Consider the following 21,543-nt stretch of genomic DNA (forward strand, 5'->3'; position numbering starts at 1 on the left):
AGAATATTATTTTCTGCAGCACCAGTCATCACTAAGAACAATGGAATTAGGAGCAGGTGCTTCTTTAGGCTATTTTACACCAACACTTATTCTGCAACTGGCTTTATTTTGAAAGAAACAATGTTAAGTTACTGAAAGGAGGAGTACTTTAAGTAGGATGCAGATAGCTGAGAAGTACCTCAAATGTAAGTTTATTTTTCTCTTTGTCTCCAAATGGAAAGGGTTGATTTACAACTTCTTTCAAGTACTCTTCTACAAATTCCATTGTTAGTGCAAACTTTGTCTTCATTTCATTCCTTGAAGAGTCAGTGAAGGAATCATACCTACAATACATGGCACAGAAAGAAGGAAAATATAACACCTCTAATATCAGGATCAGCTGTCACTAAATCAAAAACAAACTGGTCATGATCCTCTGAAATTACTCAGTTCAGCTCTCTGGAGCTATGGAAAGTGGATGCACAAACCTTCCCTCCAGCAGTACCAGGAAGGCTTGAAGTGAATGGGAAGAATATAGACAGGATAATACCATTCTTGTGGCAGATAGGACTCTTACATCTTGCTGTGGCAATTCAAAAAGGTCATTAACAGATACAACACTTGCTGCACTGCTGTGCTCCTTCCTCTGTCTCTCCAGCCAGATACTCCCTGGCTGGGAGCATCCCAGTGCTGCTGCTCCATCAAATCAGTGAAGCCAGACAGGGTTTACACTGAAATCAGTGCTCCTCTCTCTAAAATTAAATTGAACACATCCTTAAGTACTTTACTAAGTGAAGTCCAAAGCCTCTGTGAGCTGTTTCTGGACAGAAGCTGTGTCTTAATTCTGGGTTCCCAGCTGTGGCTTTTCTGTTGAACTTGAGGTATAAAACCGATTTCCAGCCTAGCAAACCTGTCATGTGAGACACAATTGGATTACTTGGAGTGCAGCTGGCCTGAGAAAAGGCCATTCCATCTTCCCCAGCTTCTTCAATAAAAGAACACAGTGAAAAATAAAATTTCAATATTTAATGATTGAAAGCTGCCCATGGAAGTTTCCAGGAGCAATAATAATTAATAGTTCTGTGCTCTGAGACAAGATGCCTTTTCACACGTTTTGTAGACACTGGACATCTACAACCATTTTGTTCTGAGACTAACCCTACAAAGGTACTTTGTACTTTGAGAATTTTTCAACTCACTCATGAATCGTGATCTTGGTAGGAATCTCAGTCCACAATCTGGCATACTTGACAGGCACCACAGACTCCTGGGGATCTCTGTCCACGTGCATGTGCAGCATCAGCCGGCAGAAGGAAGCGCGCAGGTCGTAGGGGAGGCTTTCATCAGACATGCACCTCAGGATCAAGTCCACTGACAGCTGGGCAGAAATCTGGTTGATGGCGAGATACTGGCGGTCCAGGCACATCCTTGCAAAGAGGTTCAGTTGGTACCTTAAAAAAAAAAAAAAAAAAAAAAAGGTAATGACGTGGTATTCAAGGAAATCGATTGGAAATGAAAGAACACACCTCAGAATCTCATGTTAAAAGCCTCTTGTGAGCCTTTATGATATAAATTCTAAAAAGTAAGAGTGATTTTGTTAAACAAGAGAGCAACTTGACATTAAAAACAGTTTGTTCAATTGTTGTTTCAATTTCATAAAACATTATTACATTATTCCATGATCCCATTTCTTCTCTAATCCTCAAGACACTCAGGACACTCTGTCCTCAGAGCGTGCCTTGCTTCCAGGGCAGCACAACCTAAAATTAACGCCCAATAAATAAAAGATTAGAGGCAAAATAAAAAAGACACATAAAGAGATGTGATGAGCAAAGGAAACTCAAGATTTGCCTGGAATAGGCAGCAGAGACTGTGATGACTCCCACAAGAAAAACTTGAAATGAACTTTCAATCTCAGTTTCTGGCATGACCTGGTTTCTTTTTTTGATATTGGCAAATGAACTGGCTAAGAACAGGGGGTCTTCAGAGAGTTTACATTTTCTTCCCTTTGAATAAGCAGTTTTACCTGTAGTAGGTAAGAACTTCTAAATCAGCTTTTGTGCCCTCCTTTGCCTCCTGAGCCAGATGCCTGATGGCTTTGCCATGAGGCTCCTTGTTGCTGTCAATCCAGTAAAGCCACACTTCCTCTTCATCAATGTCATCTGAGATGACTGGGCATTCCAAGGGATTGTCCATTTGGGTTGAAACCAGCCTGCAAACACAAACCATTCACAATGGAGCCATGAGCAAAGTGCTGGGAATTTAAGAGAGCAGACAACAAAAAGGTGGCATGTTCTGATTACAGATACTCACTTGGTCTGGATGAGAATGTCAGCATTCCCTGGGCTCAGCATAAACTTGCAGATGAGTTCCTGAGTTACTGGTATTGCTGTGGTGTTAGATACACACAGGTCTGACAGATAATCCAAGAATCTGCAGTCAAAAAAACACAGATGCAGCAGAACATGAGATTTAAGCTGCTACTGGGGAACTGCAGTAGAAATCTCTAGCACTCAGCACTAGAGGATGGGTACACTAGAGGGACTCTGCATCATGATATTTATCAACATATAATCTTTGCCAGTTCATACTCTTGAAACTCACAACACCTTCCACTAGATCAGGTTACTCCAAGCCCCATCCAACCTGGCCTTGAACACTGCCAGAGAATGCTGGGCTACCAGAGAAGAGTGCAGATCTGTCAGGACCTGTGGACAGGACTCTGCATTCAAAGAGGTCGTTCCATGTAAAGAAGAAAGAACACAGTTTTGCAGGGAAATCAGTTTCCTATGAATTTGTTTCTCAAATTTAGGTCTTCTGATGTTTAACAAGATCAGGCTGAGGCTTTCCTCACGTGGAGGACATTCATTAGGTACGTGGATTTGTCTCTTCGGGGATTCCTGTGTGTGCAGTAACAGTAATCCATTTCGCAGCCTTTGACACTGCAATATAAAAAGGGTCTCTTCCTTCTACATAGTTTCCACTTTCCATGATATTAATATGAATTAAGTATCTCTGAGTCCACCACTCCTCTAGCAAATGTAGCTAAAAACTGAGCAAGGTGCTCAAGAGATGGTGAGGGAGCAGATGTGAGCAGGCACACACACACAGATCATATATTCCACTTCCTTAGAAATCCAGGTACAAACTCTGACCATCTGCTATCAGCCACCCAAGGAATCCAACAGTTTGAACCTCTAGCACAGACCACAGTCCCCAGTAAATTCTGAGAACTGTAGTGGGTGAGTACAGACAGCATTTTTACAGTAGACTTGGGAAAAAAAATCCACCCATAACTGAAACGAAGCTTTGTGGCAACTGGTAATTAAAAGTGTATAGCAATCACAAAGGTAAAATTAAGCAAACAGCACATAATTACATGGAATTCTGGGGAAGTCAACTTGTTGGAGTCAAAACTCAGGAAGGTTTAAAATTTTGTAGCTCATGTGTTTTAGAGCAGAATGTCACAATTCTCACTCACTCCAACAGTGCTGCAAAAATTTACAAGAGTCTCCATGAAAATCAGTATCAAGTCTTCACTGTTCAGATTACACCATTCTGGCAAGGGACAATTTTGAAACATTTCTTGCTCCTGAGCTTCTCAAAGAAGTGGATACACAGCAGTTGCATGATGTGGTTATGGCACAAATTCAGTTATATCCTCCACCACAAGAAAACGCAACTTGCAACTTCCAGTAAGCACAGACCCTTCAAAGACAGAGCTGATCTTGTAATTTCCTTCTCATATTGACCAAGCCCAACCCAGCTGAGCATGGGAGAGGCATGAGATTGCAGAGTGAGGCAAAAGAGGCATAAAGAAAGTAATTGAGGAAGTGAAGCACCTTCAGCAATACCTTAATGGCTACATGGAATATGGTATTCACAATTACAGATGACAATATCTGGCCTTCAGTATGTTCATTTCTTATACTTGTATTACTTTGCTAATTTACAACTGAAAAACCAATAATAAAAAGAGATTTTTCCATTTAAAAACAAATAAATCAATTTCTTTTATATTCTGACCTGAAGCTTATTTAAAAAATTAAAATAAAATCAGTTGAGTGACATTCAAGGCCAGAAATTTTAATTTTGAACAAAATCTGGTCTAGGACACAGGCTTATGGGATCTTCACTGTCTTAGGCTCTTTTCAGGTCTGACCTGGAATCAGAACCTGCAGGAAAACTGATATTAATAAAAGCTTAGACAAATTGACATGTGAGTATAATTTACATCAGGATTATCAGCAGGGGAATCAACACAGGTGGCAGTTTCACATAGCTGGGAGAAATTAAACTCTCTCTTCATTTCTCTTTGCCCCAGTCAGAACTGTGACCAAATTTTCAAAGTTGCCCTGTAACATATAAGTAAGTGCTAGTTTTAAAACGTGGATAAGGTTAAATTCCAAGAATTCCAGGTAGTTCTAATATTTTGTGCAGGTGGGGTTTTTGTCTGCCAGGTCAAAACAGTGAGAAAGAGACATCAAAGCAATGAATAGCATGCAATTCACAGCTACTGCAAAAATGCTATGAGGACCACTTCAAACCTGGGCTCTCGATTTCTCCTGAGTAAATTCACAAACGTCTCAATTTCTTTAGCTGTGATGTGTTTCTCCAGCAGTTTTCTGTTGTTGTGCAACAAAGCTGTGATGGTGTCTTCTGCCAGAATATCATAACCAATCTGAGACTGCATGACGCAGAAGTTCTTAGCAATATATTCCTGAAAAAAGGAAGAATTCCCATGATGACCTGCTGAGCAGTAATGTTGTTTTCTCTTTCAGAACCAGACACATCCAGCTCAGTTAGCAATCAAAACAACACTCAAAACTTTCCTCTGTGAACTGGCCTGAATGAAAGAACTTCTGAATACCTCAAATATGTACCCTGAGAAACAGATTCCATATTCGGGATGACTAACTCTTCTTATTTTTTCATAAGCCAAAGGAATGAATCCACAAAAATATATACAAAATTCAAGAAACGTTAACCTCTTTTTTCCACAAAAAAGAAAAACTGAAAGGTTTTAATAATGTTTAAGAAGCTTTTTTTTTCCTGAGTCTTCCCTCCTCCTTTTCTCTCCCTTCAGGACAGAAATATTTCTGTTAAACACTGGAAAGAAAACAAAGAAGCCACACAGCAGTTCAGGCTTTTATCTCCAGTCCCTTTGGTCCATGTTCTGAAATACCTCTTGCTCACAGGGAGTATCCAGCAGTGAGAAATCAGGCTACCTGATATAAGAACCTCTGCTCTGACTCACTGCCATCCCTCTACAAATATTTAAGCAAGAGAAACAGACAGCTTTGCAGATTTCCCACTTTACAATCCACGGTCCAGGAACATACTTTTAATAACAGAAAGCTCATGAATGAAGCAGTGAACCCTGGTCTCAGTCTAAGCTTGCAAAAGCACAAAGTGAACTTGTGATATTCATTGTTGAACTTTCAATTCACACACTACTAAGCTACACACACAAAAAAAGGCCTTTCCCCATTACCACACAATCTCACTTGTAAGTGCAGAGAGCCATGTCAAACCCGGGATATATAACTATAGAAATCAGGAGGAAAATTATCTTCAGTACTGACCTGGTTCTTCCTATAGTCCTGTTGGGAGTGTCTTAGAACTCTGTAGCATAATCTTAACATGTATTTGTAGGGAGCATATCTCTGGTCACCCAGGTCTTCAAGTCTCAGCATCGATCCTTCACCTTTGTCCTTAAAAGGAGCTTTGAGGATGCCAAATACCTGTTCAAAATCAAGATCACAGAGTGAAAAACAGATCCAGATTGCTGCTGAACTTACAGCAGGCAATGGAAGTGTCCTCTGACAGGATCAGCATAACAGCCTTGACTAAACACAAGTGGGGACACAATCTGAGACATCACAGCTTTATGCATTTGGGGTTTGTAGTAAATATGTCGAGATGGACATGACTGGCACCACCACTAGTCCTTCATTAAAAACTCTACATGCCTCCTCTCAATGAACTTTTCTCAGGCAGCTCCACACAGCACTGACTCCTTCTCTCATCTCTGCAAGTTTCCTTCTGTCTTCTGCATGACTGGCTAAACTCCAGCCTGTCCCTTACCCCTGCTACCTAACCTTGTCTGTCCCTCACATAACATCTTACCTTGTCTGTCCCTTGCACAACTGCACATCCCTTACCTGCTCACAGCACAGCCAGCAGTCTCCATCCCAAACTGCAACAGATTCTGGGTCTGAAGTGCCAGCTGCAACTACAACTGTAACTTATGGCCAGCTAACCCACACTTTTTTAATACCCATCCTTACTGGGCAGGCAAGGCTGTTTCCACTCCTCTATAATCAGTACAGCTGTAATTCATTGGGATTGACTGCCTTCTGCACTATTCCTACAAACTATTCTTCCCACAGAGGTTAGCTTTACATTTCCCACCAACTTGACTGACATTGCTTTCTCTTTACTATCCCCAAATTTAAACGGTTTTAGTTACATGTCTTAACTTTGGATAATTTAAATGATGAAAAAGGAGGACAACTCTGGCTGCTGTCCAGTTTCATCATTTTCCCTTCTTGTAAATTTCTTTCAGTTGACTTCTCAAAAAGCACATTAATTTTATTTACTTGCAAGCTTACCCTCGTGCAAACAAAGTCAGAGCTCCATAGGAGCACTATGTGGGGAACATCTGCAGGATTGGGACCATGTTCCATGTTTGTCTCGAATTTTGTGAACAATTTGCTCTCAAACACGATCTTAAACCTTATCAGAATCACATGAAATTAAAAGCCCTCTACAGTCCTTTGTGTTTGACTCTGATTTAGGGACCAAGACATGAGCTTTGTAGTAGTGTCATTTCTAACCAATCCAACCAGACACAAACCCAACCTGGCATAAGCCAAGTTACCCAAAAATAACTTTTTCTCACATCACTCTCTCCTGCAATCTGCTTGCAAATACAATTAAGTTATTAAGTTATTAGCACAGTAGGACGTACCTGAGCCAATATATTTTGCTCCCTCATTAATTTCTGTCGTTCCCGGTTTGGCTTGGTAATGATCACATCCAAAACTTCTTGCCCGTTATTGGGCACATCAGCAACAAAGAAAATGAGATCTTCCAATAGCTTGGTTACAAACCTAGAATGAATAGCCAAATCATTATTATAAACAGTCACTCAACACTTGCTAGGATTCATTGAAAACAAAAATCACGTTTATGCCAAGCTTTACCTGGCACAATGGAACTTCCACCACTGCAAAGTTAAGTTTGACAAATACTTAAGGATTCCAAGCCTCGGTTCAGCAGAAGCTTAAATCAATCACAGGGCTGTTTACTAAGGCATTAAACAACAACCAGAGGGAAAACAAGAGAAAAATACAGGCTGCTGGATTGATACACAGTATTCAGAGACCCAAAATCTATACCAGCTGGCCTCAAGGCCCAGGAGCAGTAAAAAGAAACTTCCACAGTCTAGCAAGGATTTTTATGCTTTATCATGGGTCCATGAAACAAGATGATAGACTCACTAGAGGAATAAAAACATTCTTCCACTAGATAATTTCCCTACTGACCCATGAAACTGTTTCATATACATGCTTTTTCATATATATATTCATATATAACTGTTCTCCTATGTATACCAACCCAAGAAACTGTATTTGCTTCACTCTTTGCTAAACAAAAGATTTGTCAGAAGCAGGTGCTAAAAACGACAGAGGCAGTAGTAATTCCTTCTCTCCCACCTTCAGAAAATGTAAAGAGACATAATATAAATGGGAAAAAGAAAAAACAGTCACCATTGCCTCCTTGTTACTAACACCTTTCCAGACATGCAGTGAGAAACACAGATGTCCACAGATTTCAAAGAATATCCTTTAACAGCACCAACAATCTTTTACATTAAAAACTCAGCATCATCTCAATTTGGTCAATGTCTAGTCTGTAACTAACATATCTGCCAGCTATGAAAGAGGCAGGAAGATCCCCAAGAGATTTTCAGTCATCTGTGGGAGCCAGACACAAGGTTCCCATTATCCACAAGTGAGCTGGGCTGCTCACCTAAACCTTCTGAGTGAGCTCTAGCTCTAAAAGCCTCAGCCCCTGGTAGAAAACACCAAGGTGTGTGTTACCCCCACAAAATAAAGTGGAAAAGGCACCTGTAGGATGGAGTAATGAGGAATAAACTGTTAGGACTCCTACTTCTCTATGCTAGAAGGGGATAAGACAGGAAAATATTTGGGGGGTTTTCCAAAGGAAATCACAAGAACAAATAAATAATGGCACTGTTGTGAAACAGCCCTGAAATGTTTTACATGTTTGTTGTACCAATCTGTCAACATCAAGACCTGACAATACAGACAGTGACACAAGGTTCATACAGGGACATCCCACCTGGACATTGTCATATCCCTCCCTGGGTCAACTCAATCATGAAGTGGCCCCACAGCTTTTCAAGGCTGAGTCCCAACACCCAGGTCATTAAAAATATGCCTGTTAGGATATTAAACCATCTGGTCTAATTGCTGTTGGAAACTGACTGCAAAAGTTCTGTTTCATCACCAAAAATTAGCATTTTCAGAACAAAAAAGCTTTATATGATGTATTACAATTATGAGTTCACACTGCCAGAGATGGTGTCTTATATTCAGTTTAACCACAGGCAGCTGAAGACAAATAATGAACTACATCACTGGCAGTGGAATATATCTAGCTACAATGTACAACAAATGTACAACAAAATCCCTTGATTCAGGGGCGGTTGTGAGGAGCAGACATTCTAATAGTGCCACAGACAAAATGGGGATGAATACAAGGAGTAAATACCAAAATGATGTAAAATAGAAAAAGGGAAGGGGGGAAAATAGAAATGAGAAAGCAAAGGGATTATTGGAGCAGCTTCTCAGTCACACTGAGACCTCCTTCCAAGGCTTTTGCAGATTTGCTGTGTGGTGAACTTCACACAAGTCAGGAGCTCTGCAGTGCTGTACACGAGAGTCTGATGCAATGAACCCTCACATTACAGCTCAGAAGCAGATTATCAAAGGAAATCCAGACAAAGACATTTGCCCATTACCCATTTATTTATGTGTCCAGTGAGCTGGGGAAGTGCTGTTTACCCCCCTTTTACACAGGAGATATATGGGTCAGCCTGAGGTGCATCAAGGATGCTCCAACAGAGGTGGAATCTAATCCCAGGCTGACATTCTCAGAGCTGAAGTGTCCTCTCCCAGTTGCCTCTGTCCATGTGGACATCACCTATCCATGACTGTGTTACCATGAGTAACCAAACACCAATTTAGCAGGGGAAGAATTAAAACTCACTAACCTCCTTTCATTCTGGGTGATTGTTCCATTCTCCAGCTTTTTAACAGCTGATGCTAAAACTTTGTTGGCATCATTGGCAAAGTCCAAGTCTCTGACCTCAGACAGAGGAACCGACACAATGGCAAAAGCTTCCTTGTCCTCTTTGGTTTGGCACGTCCCAATCTGCAATAGTTTTTGGTTTAAAGCAGGTCAGCAGTCCTCTTACCTTTATCCTAATTATTATGCACACTTCATAGGTTAGAAGTGAGACAGCTTCAGGAATGAATTTGGGATTGTGTTTACCTTTAACATCACAGGTCTCTCTTCCTCAGTGTCTATGGGGATGCTGGTGCTGGTGACCCAAGTGTTGGTGCACAGGTGCCTCAGTCGGACATAGGAGTTCCTAAAGGGGGACAGAGCAAACAGCAGCTGAGATGGGTCAGTCCTGAGCCCTCGTGGGCAAGTGGGATTCCTGCAACACCTGCCTGTGGCATGAGGCTGGAGAGCAAGAGGCACACCAGCCACTGCTATCAAAGGGGGAGATGAACCTAAAAGACATGCAGAACCCCTTTCCCTTGACTCCTCCTTTCTCACCCAGAACAAAACTTCAACAGGAAGAGCCAGCATCTTGGGATTATGCAGAATGCTGGGTTTAAGTATTTATGTAAATCTAGGAGTAAAATATTCTTTAAAGAAAAAAAAACTAAAAGGAAAATGTTATAAAATCCATCTGAATAGAAATGCATTTCATGAATAAACCCAATTCTTTTTCTTTTTCTTTTTTTTCTGCAGAATAACAAACCCTTTTAAGCTGTCAGAGCACAAAAGCCAGAAAGTAAAGCTGACCGTGGTTTCACAGCTTCATCATTATGATCTACAAACCCTTGTTCCAGAGCAAGCATTTACAGTACCAGTTCTCAACTGAAAATCAAGTGAACAAAGAGTAGATATGAGATCCTTCTAAATTCTTTCCATATGATAATCTGTGGTATTATCAAAAAGTAGAGCTGAGAAATCAATTACAATTTTAACTCTGAATTTTACTTTTGAAATATATTCACTGTGGTCTCCATTCACGCTCTCCCTTTCACGCTGATGGGCTTTTGAGTATTCAAGTAAGCAAATTATCTGGCAGAACTTAGCACAGCAAACACACTTCAAAGTCACATACATCCGTATTTGTGGGTACCCAGCTTTAAAATCCACCCTCATAACAACCAGCCCCAAGTGTCTGCAAGCCCATTCAGTCACAACCAACACTGTGTGACTTATCTAACCAATCTCAGCTATGCTACACAGCTAAAATTTCAAATATTGACAATTAAAACCCAGAAGCCACTTGCTGAATACATTTGGATAACAAATGTGCTCGGTGGCATCATGATCTGTCAGAGAAACAGAAGCCCAGCTCACCCCACACATTATTTTGTTGGGAACAATTCAGTTAAATCTATTAGAAGTACATTTTTTTCAAACAGTGCACAGAGCTCATTTCTATCCTCATACAGATCTGTGCAATATTTAGACCATTATTTTTTCTCTTCATAGACTCTCTGCAAGTGTCACTTGTTTTATCCTTATAATTATTTTACCCAGTCACAGCAGCAGTATCATGTTTTATACATCCCCTATTTACTCAAGAACACGCCTCAGTTTTTAACAGAAGGATTATAGTTGCTCATGTTTGATTCTTCTGCTTTACTCGCCAGCATAATGCCAGGAAGAACCCCTGTCAATGCAGCACTATTTTTTGCCCTTTTCTAATTTCCTTTTTTTTTTAATTTTATTTTACCTTGGAACCAGGCAGTCAGCTCTCTGAAGGGTGGTGGCATCCAGTTCAAAGAGAGATGCAATGTCATTTCCATGTGGCACAGAGACCAAAGTGTACATAATCTTCTCCCCTGCCTGGCGTTTCTTCTTTGAAGCAGGAAGGTCGCCGTCTCTCTGCTGATTAGGCACAAGGGTTATTTGCTTGCATCAGGGCCCATTAGAAAATCTTCAATTACCTTGCAGACAAGTAATACATCTGAATTGGAATTTTTTCATTTAATTTTTTTTTTTTACCTTCTAGCAAGAATCTACCATGACTGGCTTTGGAGTAACACAAAGGATGCACTTTGCTCCGTGGGATCTCAGGCAGTCATTAGAACAACAGCAGGCCACAAGCTACAGAGGCACTGCTGTACAGGATATGTTTTATTTGACACCTACAACTTCAAAAAACCTCCAGTAGTTGCTCACTCCCAGCTGATGCAACTACACAGTGCTGGTCTAGAAAGAGCCATGTTTGAAAGAAGAGAATTAATGAAAATTTGATTTTTTTTTTTTAAAGACAAGGAAAGGATTTTAAAAGCAATCAATTTGCTTAAATCCATTGTTGTTTTATGTAAGTTTGATGGCTTTTTCCTCTCAGATGGTAGAATCAGAGCAGCACACTTTTAGAGAATAACAGAATCATTTAGGTTGGAAAAGACCTCCAAGATCATTGAGTCCAGCCTTTGATCACCACCTTGTCAACCATGAGCCATATCCAGTTGTTTCCTGGACACCTCCAGGAATGGGGACTCCATCATCGCCCTGGGCAGCTCCTTCCAGTGCTTGTTAGACCTTTCCAAGAAGAAATTATTCCTGATACCCAACCTGAACCTCCCCTGGAGCAGCTTGAGACCATTTCCTCTTGTCCTGTGGACATTCCAAAGAGCAAGGGCCAGAACGTCTGGTCCATCAGGACCAGCTTACCATAGCAAGGGGGACAGGCAAAGCCCCAGCTGGACTGTATTACAAATCTCAGCACAGGCTGATAACAACAGCCCAACTCAGGTCTGATTTTACCCCCTGCAAGGGCAGGAATTGTTCCCTTTGAGGGACAGAGTTACTCAAACAAGGCACGTGAGCTACGGTGGGATCTTCCTCCCACCACCTTCTGAGAGTCCATGGGAATTTTGTGACCCCACAGCACCATCCTCCTATCTTTAGTCACCTCCATACCTTTGCCTACAGACTCCAAATGCCACCTTCCCTGAGAACATTTCTTGGCTTGACAGAGTCATTTGGAGTCTGTGCCCGTATCCATGCAGCAACAAACAGAATTACTGGTGTGAGTGATAACCAATTAAGAGACTGGCAGCCCAGGGCTCTTCACATACACAAAATACATCACACAGGGAGAGGAGAAGAGGAATGAGGAAAGCCAAAAGACAAAAAAAATCCAACCCTGGAAGCATGAAATGCTATTATAATGATTTACAATACACCACTAAGGAAGAGCTGTACAATGTAAAAGGCCAGGCTGTACTTGGTTTGTATTAGTAGCTTGATTAAAACCGAACTGTAAGGGATAATCAAGGGCAAAGCTTTGATTATCCATATTGCCAACTGAGATTAAACAACAAAATCAAGGAGGAGTGAAATTATGGAAGAAAGGGTTAGTTATCAACTCATTTCAAGGCACTTTTTGAATCCTTCCAAAACATCCATTTTTTAATTATCAAGCTTACAAAATGCCAGCTTTCCATCCCATTACTTCTATCAAGGATGGAGAGAGCAGGAAAAAAAATACAGAAAGAAATTGTGCTTAGGCTTCTCTAGTCATTAGTGCTGCCACAAGTGTTTGAGAGGAAGGCTTGCTAAGACAGAGGAACCATCTCCTGTGACTTGCACAAGAGTAAACTCATCTGACAGTTCCTGCGTGCTCTTGTATCTCATGCCCAAAAATACTACAGAAAAATGCACAAGAAATTTAACCTATATGCAAGGATTGAGAAAATAGCAAATTGCTTTTCTGATTTCCATACATATTTTGTTTTACATACTCGTGATCAGACACAAACTGAAAAGGCACAGAAACAATAAAAAAAATACTTCTGAGGGCTTAACAGGTGTGAGTCAGAGTCTAATATTAAATGAAAAGCTACTTCCTACACTTCTTAACAAAACAGAAATTTGGAAATTCAGTTTAAAATTCAAGAGGTCTGTGAAAGGGTGAGTAGCATAGGATGGTTTAGAACAGCAGCCAAACTTTTTGATACTTTCCACAACTTACATTCAAATCTAGTTAGGGCTTCCCAGAAACTACCCACTTCACTATAATTTCCAAACTGAAATGACTGGTATACAAAAAGGCAGGACACTTCATAATTGTATGGTTTTCTTTTTATCCTGGGGCTCTGGGTAAAACACAGGCCAAAACATGAAACCATACTGGGAGGGAACATGGACAGAACACCTGACCCAGACTAGGCAAAGGGATTTTCCCCACCACAGAACACCATGACCAGTCTATGAACTGGGTGAGCTGGCAGGAGGCAGAGTCAAAGGCAGGTTAGGTCTCCTGTGCTTTAGCAGTTCACACCAACCATTAGTTCTGTAGAGAAGTTCACCCAGCAGTTTTGGACTAACCCTGCTCATCCACTGGTGCCTCCAACAATTGTATAGATCCAGCTAAGCAATGGAATTGGCTCACCAGCCCTAAGTCCCACCAACCAGGCCTAGCAGCTGGCAGACATAGGAGCAAGATCTGTTTTTTAGCCTAAAAAGAAATTCCATTTCAACAGAGGGCAAGACAGTGCCCACAACATTGCTAACTGCAATGCCAAGCTTAGCTGAGCAAAATCAGATCTGCATGAGAGCTGTACAGCAGTTCCAGGCTGAACTCCCCCACAAACCTCAGAACTCCCCTTACAGCATTGTTTTAGAATCTGAATCTCACAACTCAACCTGGGTTATGGGAGTTAAGCACTACTCATGGAAAAAAAAAAAATTAACAAGTAGTGACCCCCCAACCTGACAGCTCTAGAAAAAAGTTGCATACAAGAGACAGCAATGCTGGCATTACATGGGAACAAACATGGATTTGTATCCATGTCTCAGTTTATGTCCCAGTGCACGTGCACATGGCTGTGTGGGAGAGAGAGAATGCACAGACACTTGCATACTGAAAGCTTCTCATGATAAATTAAATTTAGTAAGCAGCCGTCAGAATCTGCACTTAACCCAGCCATTATTGAATCAGCAGATGAGTCCATGTGAGGATGTGAAAAGAAGTGAAAGTACTAGGCTAGCTTAAATTAATTAGACAATAGCTTGGGAGAAGCACTGCATTCCTAAGCAGATGAAAACAAGATGACATTTGCTCAGGTAGAAACTGGCATATGAGCAGCTGCAGCCAGCAAAACTGGATTCAATTAAGAGAAAGGAAGAAAAGAACTGCAAAGGAACTCAAATGCAGAGAGAAGAAAATCCAGCTTAAAGCAGTGTGAAGAGAAAGCCAATGGAACAGTTTCAGAGATGTTGGTGATGTGGTCAGTAACAGCCAAGGAAAGCACTCCCAAGACTTAATAAAAAACAATAAAACCCAGGTGAATTACATGCCAGGAGCATAGAGAACTGTGGGTAAAACAATATTTCCAAATAGTACATTCCTGGAAGGAAAATGTATATAGCTTTGTTTGTCCCAAACTACAAAAAACTAGCAACAGGCTGTCACAAGTGACATCAGAGACATATCCAAGGTGGGGAAGGTACAATCACCCCTTTCTTGTGCTCTGGTTAAATCACTCACAAGGATGAAAGAGACACATTCAGCTCTGCTTCTACCGGGCAGGAGCTGGACCCACACCTTCCAAACAACCCAGTGTAAGTATCAGTGGTGCAAAGAGCAGAGTCAGCTCCTTCAGCCTGGGAAAACCTCAGTGTACACTGGCAGAGAGGGCTGTGAGCCCCCAGCCTTAATCTGCAGCAGCAAAGCTCAATAATCACACCCAGGAAGGGGAACTGAGCAAACCCCCACGACACAGCCAGGGCACTTCTCCAGCTGGGACCCATCTAGGGAAGCAAAGGCTAAACATTCAAAAAAAGAGTCCTAGGTAGTGAAAAAGAGTCCTAGGTAGTGAGAAAAACGCCATTTTGGCAAGAAGGGGAAATATTGATCCAGGCCCACAGCAAAGTCTGTAACTCCTGGGCTACCACCACTGATTTACAGAGCATCATGATTTAAAAAGAAGCTTAAAGGAGAAGAAACAATGCAGACATACTGCTTGCCATGTAGAGGGCAAATGTAAGGAGAGACAAATCCCATGCTGCAATCGGTGACAAAACAATCAGGTACAATCAGATTTGTCTTCCTTGAGACTTACAGCCCAGCAGATAACCCTTTTCACAGCTCTTAATAGAATTTTCTAATTGTTACCTGTCCCAAACCTTCCTTATTTAACTTAACTGGACATCATACCTAAAATTCAAGAGATTTACATGGAGTTTTCCTTACAGAAGGGCCTTCATTTCAACTGCAAAAATACAGTACAAAAACATGACAGACCCAAAATACCTTTTCTTTCAGAAACCAAATCTACAATTCCAATTGGTGAAGACACCTCTCGTGGCATAGAGACAGACGAGGATAATGCTCTGCTCCTGAATGAATACATTAAGCTGCAATACAGATTTCAGCAGAAATTAAATTTAATAGCAGCCAGAGTTCTGAAAATGCCTGTTAAATCCAGAGCAATGTGGTATCTCAGTATGTTAACCCAGTTTAGGAGGCTCTTTAAAAACCAGCATTTTCACAGAGCGGTAACGTGAGCAGAACTCCATAGGTTAGATTATTTAAGAAATACTTGATGAGAAGAAAATGGAGTAAATGAATGGCCAGCCTTGCTCCTGCCTGCTCGGAGCCCTGGCAGACAGCACAGCAGTTAGCCTCCTGTAACACCTTCACTGTTGACTCATTTGTGAGTCATCGCATTTTTCGCAGAGACATCACGTTGCAATCCTGTTGTTAGGAGCCAGAGACATTCTGTAAGAAACAATGTATGCATTTCCAGAGCTGATTCAGACCCGTGTGCAACAGCAGAATAATAATAATGTGCCGGCATCCGTGTCTCCCCTTCTTCCCCAGCCTCCCCAGTGGTCTGGCTGCTGGCTTTATATAAGCTGCCGTTTTTAAGCTGATGATTTTCCTTTTCTCTTTTCTTTCCAATGCTTTTCAGATTGTCTATTCTACCTGTTTAAACTGCATCACCCATGTAAAATATATAATTCAATAAACATCGTTTCTGGAAGGTAATTTTTTTTAAATTAATTTACAGTGTTTAGCAGGAAAAAAAATCTCCTGGGTTGGCAGCAAGACAGAAAAGTTAGAATTGCAGAATGTTAGGAACTCATAAAAATAGATAAACAGAAGTCAAAGGACATACATCAAATTGCATCATCAAATTGTAGAACTGCCCAACTTCTTTACAAGAGAAGTAAGTGCATACCAGTCTCAATCCTAACAAAAATCTCATCAATAACAGGCAGATTGAAACTGGTTAGAATTAGCCCTCTCATGAAAATGCAGACAAATGGAGATAAGGTACCCATCCAGTCAGCCTTTAACACAAAGGCACTGACAAATGCCAGGTTCCCAGCTGTTCCTGACATTTCCCTGAAGTTTGTAGCATTCTTCTTCATGCTGTACATTTCTCTCCTTAGAAAAAGCATAGTAATTTGCAGCATAAAAAACACTAATTTTGCGTTTAGTGGGAGCTGTAACACAGAGCACTACATTTTGTTACAGGATACACTACAATCTCCTGGACTTTAAGAGACAAAGAAGCCTTTTTTTGATAAGACCCTTCAATCATGAAAAGGTCTTCCCATTAAAAAAAAAATCTTCTGAAGCTTAGATGTGGGGATATTAATCAACTCATTGTAAGGCCAAATTTTGCCAGAATTAAAAGCAGTGCTTCACAACACAATTTGGCTGGATTGTCAAGAAGCAGGTCATAAACAAGCAATGAACCTCGGTCCAAAGATACCTTTAATGCTTGGGAACAGAAGTCCTGGTGACTTCCAGTAATATTTATGTTCCCTGGAGCCAAAACCCTTCCAGACTCTGGAGTTACTTAAGGCAAGGCAGAAAAGATGTGCATAAGCAGAACCTCAGTGTCTGTGCCCACTGCTGCATCATGGAAAACCCTTCTCCATTGCTGCTGCCCAAAATTCAGTCACTTTGTCATTTTCCAGTCCAGGGAATATTTAACTATTTAGATGAACTGAAATGGCTACAGAGGGAAAGCCTACACCATAAATAAGTATGGTGTGGCACAATAGGATTGGATCCTCAGTGACAAGGGCCTAACACCTACTCACTGGGGAATTCTAGAACTGATCTTGATTTCCATTCCAAAGCTCCAAAAGCCCCAAGTTTCACTCCAATACAAAAGAGAAACAACTGGTGGAACTTCTGTACTTTCACAGGAGAGAATTCTCATTTCTCTAGACAGCTTAGCTGTTATTGCAATATCACCACTAATGCCAAATATCAGTGAAGATGGAAAACCAATGTTGCCAACTCCTATGAAAGTCTCCATTTTTATTAAAATTGCAGTCCTCAAGGCATGTGATTATGTAAGATTCTTGGGTTTCATGTCATGAAAAATCAAAAATTTCTTCCCTGTGCAGAGAAAAACTTGAAAATGTGGCCTCTTAAAGAACAAAAGCCGGAAGGCAAGCAGAAAGAAATTAAATTGAATTTTTTTGAAGAAGATCTCAGTCTTTCCGAGGCAATCTCATGAATTTGATGGAGGAATGATTATTTTCGGGAATATCTGTTGACTTAGTAACGATAAGATTCCCCCAAGGTTTTAACTCCACTTCTTTCACTCACTATAATCTCCATGTCTGACCTTGCCTCATTAGTCAGAATTAGCTAAAATGCTCTTGAAGCTGTACCAGGCAAAGGCTGTTGCCATGAAGTAACACATCTGAGCTGAGAATAATGAATACATTTCATATCTGCAGTCAAATAATAAGCACAACAGCTTCAACTAATGCCTCTTTGGTGCAGAATTTAAAAAAGTTTCTTATCATTTGCCTCAACGTGGGGGAAAACTTTCTGAATTGCCAGTTCTGAGATGCATCCTACCCTACACAGGATATGGAAAACAATCCCAGCAGCTGGAACACATAAGGAAAAGGAAAGCTATGAAGGGCTTCCATATGTCAGGACATGCTGGGTGAAGGATACAGCATTCCCCAGATTATATGCAACACATAAATTCCACTTACCAAAGCTTTGCCTTCATTATTACCTTCTGGGTAGTGTGGGTTAAGCTGGAAAAGAAAAGAAGTCAAATACTATCTTGATAGCTTTCAGACATTTCATAACTGGGGGAGAGGATTTGGTTCAGTTCTCTGTTATGTTTCCACCCTGCAAAAGGGCTGTGGAGTTTTAGAAACAGTGTGAGAGTAAAAGACTTACTGCTTCAATTTCTGGCTGACCTAGCTGGCTATGTCCTCACCTCTAGAAAGAGCATCTTGCAATCAAGCTTGTTAACTCAAGAGGAATCTCAAATAACAAAACCCAAAAAGGATGATGAAGAAAGCACAGTTACTATTCTAAATGCAGCCAGTTACAGTCACCCACACATGCACACGCAATCACTTCCAGGATTGACCCTGGGCAGACAGACTGAGATAAAAAACTAATGTTCTCTACGTCTACTGAGATTTTACAGGAGAAGACAGGGAGCCCAGAATTAGTACAACTTTGAAACAGGAGTGACAATACCACTAGAGAAAATTATTTTACTGTGATTCTGTTTAACCATTATTAATGGGGATAATATTTTCTATGTCATATCAGGATTATCAAGCACTAATTAATACTAAAGTAAGATGAGAACCTTGGATGAAAGATGCTATCCAATAATAAATTTAAAGTATTACTATTTAACAGCTGTTTACTACCATTGTACTTTTGACAAGGGAAATATGTAGCCCATAAGATGAAGGATTATGTAGGCAGATATATTCACAAATAAACAAAAACACACATACCCACTCACTGGCTGCATATGAAACCTTTCAAGATTTGATTTACATGAAGAAATAATTTTGCATCAATATTCACCAATATTCCCCAATACGCCATCAAAGTGCTGAAAATGCTGAAGTGAGATTTATAAATTATATAAGACAATTTTGTTCTTAGGCAATTACAGTGTGTATACATCTTACAGATGAGTACTGTCATTTTCTTGGCTTGAATTTGACATTACCAATGTGAAAGAGTCAGAATTGCACAGGGCAAGATGCACAAATCCCAGTGGAACTTTTCAATATCACATTATCATACGTCCAACATTACACAGACAACTGTTGTGAAGAGATTTTGTTAAGTTGATAAGGCTTTTATTAAAAATAATCATTTATATCTCTTTAACCCCTCAAAATGCCTACTCCTCTCCATAACATGAGCCTGAGGAAAGGAGGAAAATTTTCAAATCTTTCTCAAATGGCTGAAAATACCTTCCCTATGTGTCACCACCTGATAACAGAAATAACCAAAGGTTTATTCTGTCTCCATTTCATTTTTGGCATTAGCCACTGTATTACAATTACAAACCTAATTTATAGAGCTTGCTTTCCTCCCTGTGCTGACACCTCAATCAAATCCTGCATTTTGCTCCTCCCTGAAATTGTCAGTCTCCCAACTCCAAGTCCCTCTTGCTACTGCTGTACAGCAAAAGGAATGAGAGATGAACACCAAAAATCTAGAATTTATAGGGGATGATGCAGTGGGGGAACACAGCCATGTGAAGACACAGTGATGTGGCAGGGGTGGGGTTGGGAAGGGACTGGGCTTGTGCAAGAGGTGGATCTTTAGATGAGTGACAGGTGTGACAATGCACCACAAAATTGGCTAATTTGTTGATTATCTAATTAATTACCCAATTAACTAATTAGGAGAGACTTTTACAATTTGATCTTATATGGTTGATTGTCCAAAACTATGCCAGCTTTAGAGAGGAGAGGAGAGGGAGCCTCTGCTCTTTCTGTCCCTAAGAAAGAAAGTAAAAGAAAAAATCTGTATTTCTGAAGCAAAGCTGCAATGGAAGGACTGAGGAAGGTTAAAGAGAGTGTTGAGTTTAACCTCTTTTTTGCTTCTATCTACCTCTAAGAGAAATTGATGTGGAAATATCATTGAATGTCTATATTCACTATAGAAAAAGCTGAAGAATTGCACAGGGTGCTTTTTTGAGGTCATTGAGGTCTACAGCATTTCAATCTGTTTACTTGATTTTACCCTTCTTTCTCAAGCACTAGAAACTACTTCTCTTCTTACCCACCTATCTTAGCACCAACCTACTCTACACTGCAAAGCCTTATGGAATGGGCAGATGGAATGGATGTGCATTCCTCCTTCAGCTTTTTTGGTGAAACAAGGTGAACCTTAGGCAAGCTTACCTGATAGACAATCTTAAAACAGAGCTTCAGGCAGATGGCATGTGGTTCTCTACACTTAATTGCTTGAGGTATGTAGAAAGAGCTGCTATGCTGAAACACATGTCATCCATAACTTGTTCTGGGCTTTTTCTTTGCATTCAGTGACAAAAAAATATTCTGTATTACTGAGTCTGAGGAATGGTTTCCGATTTCCATTTCTTTCCACCTTGTTCAGTAGGTGCTCATTCCAGCCCCTGTATAAGCTGTAAAGCTTTATGTTGGAAAACATTGCAGAGTGTGCACATATATCAGCCAGAAAGGAACCCTGCAGCCAGAGTGAGGATGGTAGATTGAAACCATTATCACTCATCATTTCTCATATGTGTAAGCCTGCTTCACAGTCAGTCTTCTCTTGGCTTGCTCTTCTCTTTGTGTGCTGTATGGTTAAAGTGAGACTTTCTTGCTCCTGCTATGAAGGTTCTTGGCTGTGTGATTTTAAAGGCTATACAAGTATATCATTTTCTGAAGAAGTACCCACATATGTAACTGCTTTCACATAGTTTTGGTTCCTTCTTAAGTTTCCACAGTTCTTTCAGCATGACATTTGTTCACCTGACACCTTAAAATAATCCTGGTGTCCCATTTTTAGCAGCCAAGCTGAGCTTTCTGCCTTTGGTCCCCCGTCAAGAAGAGACAAAATTAGCAGGCAGTGCCCCTCAGTCCCAGCCACACACCGTGGCCTTCCAGCACAGGTGCAGAGAAGGTATAGAAAGGATAAATTACTATGCTACCTTCAGATATTGCTGGTTGCAAGCAAGCAAAATTCTGGGTCACCTCGGGTTTGTCACTAGACTTAGCACAGAAAACTTGGCATTGAGGACTTGATCCTACAGGTTTACATTAAAGGGCTCAAGTGAATACAGTTGTCTACCCTGTATGAACTGAATTCTCACATCCTTCAACTGCTACTTTCAACATAATGGTGATTTTTAAAAAATCTATACAGCAGTAACCAGAGAAATTAGGAGGAGCTCCCTCCCTCAACACTTCTTGCCTTCTTGAAAAATGACTGAA

General features: G+C 40.6%; 1 protein-coding gene across 3 annotated transcripts in view; it reads right to left on the reverse strand.

The window, feature by feature from the left end:
* Positions 1 to 21,543, reverse strand: part of ITPR2 (inositol 1,4,5-trisphosphate receptor type 2) — a 246,428-nt gene that overhangs the window by 166,480 nt on the left and 58,405 nt on the right. For 2 of the 3 annotated variants that reach the window (XM_014889087.2, XM_088164716.1), the window contains 11 exons: positions 18,310 to 18,354; positions 11,054 to 11,208; positions 9,565 to 9,664; positions 9,284 to 9,444; positions 6,953 to 7,094; positions 5,565 to 5,723; positions 4,527 to 4,699; positions 2,293 to 2,412; positions 2,006 to 2,191; positions 1,179 to 1,430; positions 179 to 323 (listed from right to left, as the gene is read on the reverse strand). In XM_014889087.2, the coding sequence (XP_014744573.1) occupies positions 179 to 323; positions 1,179 to 1,430; positions 2,006 to 2,191; positions 2,293 to 2,412; positions 4,527 to 4,699; positions 5,565 to 5,723; positions 6,953 to 7,094; positions 9,284 to 9,444; positions 9,565 to 9,664; positions 11,054 to 11,208; positions 18,310 to 18,354 (1,638 nt within the window). The remainder of the gene's footprint in view (positions 1 to 178; positions 324 to 1,178; positions 1,431 to 2,005; positions 2,192 to 2,292; positions 2,413 to 4,526; positions 4,700 to 5,564; positions 5,724 to 6,952; positions 7,095 to 9,283; positions 9,445 to 9,564; positions 9,665 to 11,053; positions 11,209 to 18,309; positions 18,355 to 21,543) is intronic. The other variant, XM_088164715.1, reaches the window with a different exon arrangement.

Source organism: Sturnus vulgaris, chromosome 5 (genome assembly GCF_052056855.1).
Source record: "Sturnus vulgaris isolate bStuVul1 chromosome 5, bStuVul1.hap1, whole genome shotgun sequence".
NCBI lineage: Eukaryota > Metazoa > Chordata > Aves > Passeriformes > Sturnidae > Sturnus > Sturnus vulgaris.